Below are 5,444 nucleotides of genomic sequence, written 5' to 3' on the forward strand. Positions count from 1 at the left end.
TCACTTTGCTTTTCTTGCAGAATCAGAACTTGTGGGATTTACCGATGCCATTCAACACCCTAAATGGCAAAAGGCTATGAATGAAGAATTGATGGCGATTGAGAAAAACAATATCATGACTCAAATTGGGAAGATTGTTCCAAATCAGAATTAAGGGAGGATGTTGGTTATTAATTCAGATTTTATTATTATTAATTCTGATTTTATTACCCTTAAACTATTTTACCGTTATATTGCATTAATGGTCAGTGATCCTGTCGACAACTCGAGCGTGGAGGAATTGCTTTGTCGCTTCCTTGCCCCGCCTATGCAACTGTGTTATCTGCAAGAATACTCTTAGAACCTCCTCCTCTGGGAACTCCGAACGCAACCTGCAAACACACAGACAACGCCTCTAGCGGCCGTTTGCACTCTGACGCTCAAGTTAGATCACAGAATCACTAACAAAAGTAATGTGTGTGTATTTCTCTCTGATTCTCTTTTTATCTCCCTCTGTGTCTGTGCCTAACAGAATTCTGTTACGCTGTTCTCTGCGTGTGTCAGAATTTTGTTATGCTTTTGTACGAAAACGTACCACAGTCAGGGTCGTGGGTGTCTGGGTTTTCTGTCTGTACCTTTCACGATACGGAGTGCACCTTTATCTGGGTCGCGCTCCTCTCAGACAGTGACACGTGGAGGCATGCAACTCACATCTAACCGTACATGTGCCACTACCTGAAGGGCTCTAGCGCATCTCTTTGTGCGCCTAAGTTATTCCCTTGCGGAGTAACTTAGCGCATTTCTTCCATCTGGGTGAATCGCACATTCCCAGGAGAACGCCAAGTGTGGCTGGACTAGGCACACTCACCAAGCACTGCTCTCTGCATACACGATTTCCCCTTCACGATGTCAGGCACGTAATGGGTTGAGAGAGTCACCAATCACTGACTGGTTTACTAACTCCCTCAGGCCACTCTCGTGCACGATTCTACCGGTGAGGAGCTCTTCTTTCTCTGAGGTATGATCATGCGAGGTCCATGCGTAACGCTCTCGCTGGGAATCTCAGTCCCAGTTTAACTGCGTGTAACACGAAACCCCGATGACCATGCACCCGATGACTGATCGGTGCTCTATTGCTTCTCGCGTTCTCCCCCGGGTGTTTATCTTGGAACTGATCTGTCGGTGGCCACTCGGTTATTGACCACCGATCACCGTTCTGGGTGATCTCCTCCTTGATTTCTCTGCCACCTGATCCACGTGTCACCCTGCGAGTGGTCCACATGGTTATCTGCTGCTGACGTCATCGACTACCGATGACCGATCGGATCAGTTAGTTTACAGGCCACCTGTTAGTATTCATATTTTATAGCTTCCAGTAATTGTAATTTTATTATATATATGATTGAGTAAATCAAAATGAATAAGATCAGTTTTGCAATCTTGTACAATTACGTTCAATCAGTTGCTACAACCTTTTACCTTCTCTTATTTCCTTCAATTCCTAAAAAAACGAATATTCCATCTGATTTTTGAATTGATGTGGTGAATCAGCCCTATTGTCTTCTCATCATTAAACTTATATTTGTACATCATCTCCATCTTTCTTTCACACGGAAAAACAAACATAAAAAAACCCTTTTTTTTTTACTTTATACGCCACCACAAAATCAAGCTTGACTAGAAATTTACGCATTGTAGAGTTTATATAAAACTCAACTGAACCCAAATCCAGGTTCTGCCTCGCAATCCTTATTATTATTATTATTATTATTATTATTATTATTATTATATTATTATTATTATTATTAATATGAGGGACAAGGTTATTGTTATTATTGTTCTATTTGAGGTTTGCACTTCTATGAGGACAACTGAAAACATTTATACTTTTTGAGATAAATAGGCAAAATAATTGACATCTAAATAAAACATATTTGTCAACAAAAAATATGTTAGTAACTTGCAATTGTATAAAATATATATAGGCCTCTTTCATATTGTTTCTCTCTCAAACCTTCCATTTCTTTCTAAATCAATTATCATAGAATGAACACAAACATAAAAGTATAGAAGAGGGGAAATTAAGCAATGAAATTATGCTTTGGCTGCCTCTACAGCTGAGAACTGATTTTCATGTGCCTCTGGAGCAGCTGAGCCCCTGAAGAGTAAAATGGCCAAGTTGCCTAAGCAGAAATAGATGAAACAGCCACAACAGTGGGTCACAAATGAACCAAAATCAGTGCCTACAATACACTGCCAACCAGGTCCATGCATCCTATCAAATTCCTGCAGTAACAACTCAAAGACAATTACCAAACAGTAAACAAAAAGATTTTGATTGGAATGCACTGATATATACTATTATCTAATCATGTGATTCATTTGCATATTGATTTTCCTAATAAATCATACTTAGGATGGTTTGTTGTTACTAAACTCAAGAAGCATATACTAATAAATAGTTATCAAAATCATAAAAAAGTAATGCACATTTATTTAATTTAGCAAACAACATATCAGCAAACTTTACAAGAGTCAGTACTGAGAGGATTTAAGCAGTTCATGTGAAATCTTATATGTTCAAACTTTGTTATTGTTTTTTCATGATAAAAAGATGTTTGTGAGACTGTTCTTTTCAATTTACCTTCTTTATAAATCTGGCAATCTCAATGGCTTCAGTGACATCAAAGACATCAAGTGCTTTGGAAGCTAAATCCAAGGCATCTTGCTGCATGGTCTGAAGCATGTCAGTCTCACCAATCACAGCCTTGCCTTCTAGCATGATGAACACCAAAGCAAAATTTTCCTCACCAAACAACAAAAGTTGGAAATGAATCACAGATATAAAGCAAAAGTAGTTTATTGTAAAAGGGCTGTAAAGTGCAGATTAAAGGGTAATGGATGGAGGTATTATATAGAATCAGATGAAAAGGGGTAGTGTTAATTGATCTGCCACGTATATGGATTGCCTTTGTGGACCAAAAAAAATGCTATGCATTTAGCCATTTTTTACTATATGATAAACATGGACCCAGTATGGCATCTCATGTTAACTGCATCTGCATATGGATCAAGCTTGTCTCTATCCTTGGCACATATCATGGACCACTAGACTCAACTTATTGATTAAACATGTTATCTCTTCTTCTACCTAAACAATCTTATCTTACACCCCTTTTAAATTTGGATTAGATAATTTTCATATTAAACCAACTTGTTCATAATAAAGAAATTCTCCTTAGGAAAAATTTGGATTATAATGCTTTTAAAATAAAAGTTTTACATTCTGAATTAACATTTCCTTAATGACAGAGGTGTAAATAGGTAATTTTGTTTTCTTTTTATTGTAGAATTTTTAAAAGATTTGTATTACTTTTTCTTCTTTCAAATTAATTATAGCTAACTTTTATCTAACATTTAATTAATATTGTGAAAAAAAAAATTAAAATAGGAAACTCCATAAATATTAGAATAAAAATAATTTATTGTAATAATTTTAAGTTTTAATATATATATATATATAACCTAAAAAATCAGATAAATTGAAAGAAATACTATTAAATTACAAGAAGAAAAGACTTAAACAACATGTGTTGCCTTAAAAGCATATGATAGAAAAACATTTAGATACAACTATTCAAGTTCTTGAGTTATTCTTTATTATAATTAAAATTTTATTTAGTAATGTGTATAATATAAAATTGAATTAAAAATTACTACCGCAGAAAATAGTTTTAACGACGCTTAACAAGAACATTTGAAGATGATTCTAAAATCATCGTTAATTTTGGTGTCGTTATAAATCAACAAATTATAACGATGATTCTAAAAATTGTTGTTCTAAATTAATATTTACAACACTTTTAAAAGTCGTCGTTAATTCAACAAATAATAAATAAATAAAAAAATCTAGCGCGGAAGAGGTGTTCGGTGGCCATTGGAGGGAAGAATTCCAATGGGGGGCGGCTGAGCGCCGAGGTTGCGGCTGAGGCAGTGCTTGCAGAGTTGGACCATTTTCGATGCGGTGCGGTTGGGGTTGAGGGCGAAGGTTGCGGTGTCATACGAGCTAACACTTTTTCGGTGTGGTGCGACTAGGGCGAGGTCACGTGGCTGGAGTGATGGAGGTCGTGTGGTGTGATGTAGGTTGCGCGACAATGTTTTTGCGATGTGGTAGAGGTTGCACGGAAGTCGGTTGAACAGTGACGATTTTGTGGTGTGGTAGAGGTTGCAACTAGAGTGTGACATAGAGAAGAGTGTGATAGTGAGAGTGAGAGAAATGAGTGTATTGAGAAGAATGAGTCCGAAACAAAATAAGAAAGGGAGACGCGCCTAACACAACACTTTTTGAAGAAATTTCACACTTTTTAATGACGGTTCCTCTCAGAACCATCTTTATATCTCTCCAAAACAATTTTTAACGGTGATTCCTTCCAAAACCGTCTTTATATCTTTCTCAAAAAAGTTTTTAACCATAATTTTTTCCAAATCATTTTTAGCAACAATTTCCTCATAATCGTTGTTAGAAAAACAATATGATTACGAAATTGCTTTCACTTTTTCTTAATAACAGTTTTCTACTCACGATTTTGATATTTTGTAATAGTGATTGATATTTTGTAATAGTGAATAAATTATTAAAGTGATTCTGATTTTATGAGAAAACACACCTAAACAGATAGAGAATTATTTGTATGTTGTCTAGAAGACAAGTTATTATCCTTTGTTCATCCTAAATTCTGGACACGTGTTGAGTTATTTGTGGCATTGTCGGTCGTGTGATTATGAAGATGGTGTTGCAGTAATTTGTCAAGTTCTGATCATGGTTAGTTTGATTTTGAACATTTTGGCCTTTGCATTGCCAAGATATTTGTTCATCTTCAGAAAAGATTTGCACTTTCACCGACGTTAGGGATTACTATAGTTATCCAAGTCCAATTTATAATAAAGTTGTTATGAATTACTTTAAAAAATTATTAAATAAAAGTTAATTTTAAAAATAAAATAATTGATCACTAAATTAATTATTTTAGATATATTTTAAAAATAAAAAAGTTATTAATATATAATACTTTTTTGTTATTAGTAAAATTTATAAATTATTATGTAACTAAAAAAAATAACTATTAACTTTAAAATTAATCTTTAATGTTGATTTTTATTTAATAAATTTTTTACCTATTCATTAAATGCTGGAAACTTAGTACCCTTGTTTACCAAAGACTTTTGGCATTAGGTTCTTACAAAGTAAACTGAAACAAACAAAGTCAGAAACTGAGACAACACAATAATCACCACAAAATAGTTCATGGCCAGAGATAATCTAATGAATAGATAATGGTAGCTATAGTGTGAGCCATAGCCAAGTATATTGGAATATTCATCTTCAACTCACGAATATTCATTTTTGTTTGCATTTCCAATCTTTACCCTTGTTTGGTTTTTTAGGGTATTTAGGTAGACAATAT

The 5,444-nt window shown here is 34.5% G+C and overlaps 1 protein-coding gene across 1 annotated transcript; it reads right to left on the minus strand.

The window, feature by feature from the left end:
* Nucleotides 1-1,912: 1,912 nt before the first annotated feature.
* Nucleotides 1,913-2,959, minus strand: LOC137822731 (Dynein light chain type 1 family protein). Its single transcript, XM_068627694.1, has 2 exons — nt 2,624-2,959; nt 1,913-2,265 (listed from the first exon to the last, which is right to left on the minus strand). Exons 1-2 carry the CDS (start codon nt 2,759-2,761, stop codon nt 2,074-2,076), a joined length of 330 nt encoding a protein of 109 aa, XP_068483795.1. The 5' UTR covers nt 2,762-2,959; the 3' UTR covers nt 1,913-2,073.
* Nucleotides 2,960-5,444: the final 2,485 nt, after the last annotated feature.

Source organism: Phaseolus vulgaris, chromosome 11, assembly GCF_051622355.1.
Source record: "Phaseolus vulgaris cultivar YP4 chromosome 11, ASM5162235v1, whole genome shotgun sequence".
In the NCBI taxonomy this organism is placed as follows: Eukaryota; Viridiplantae; Streptophyta; class Magnoliopsida; order Fabales; family Fabaceae; genus Phaseolus; species Phaseolus vulgaris.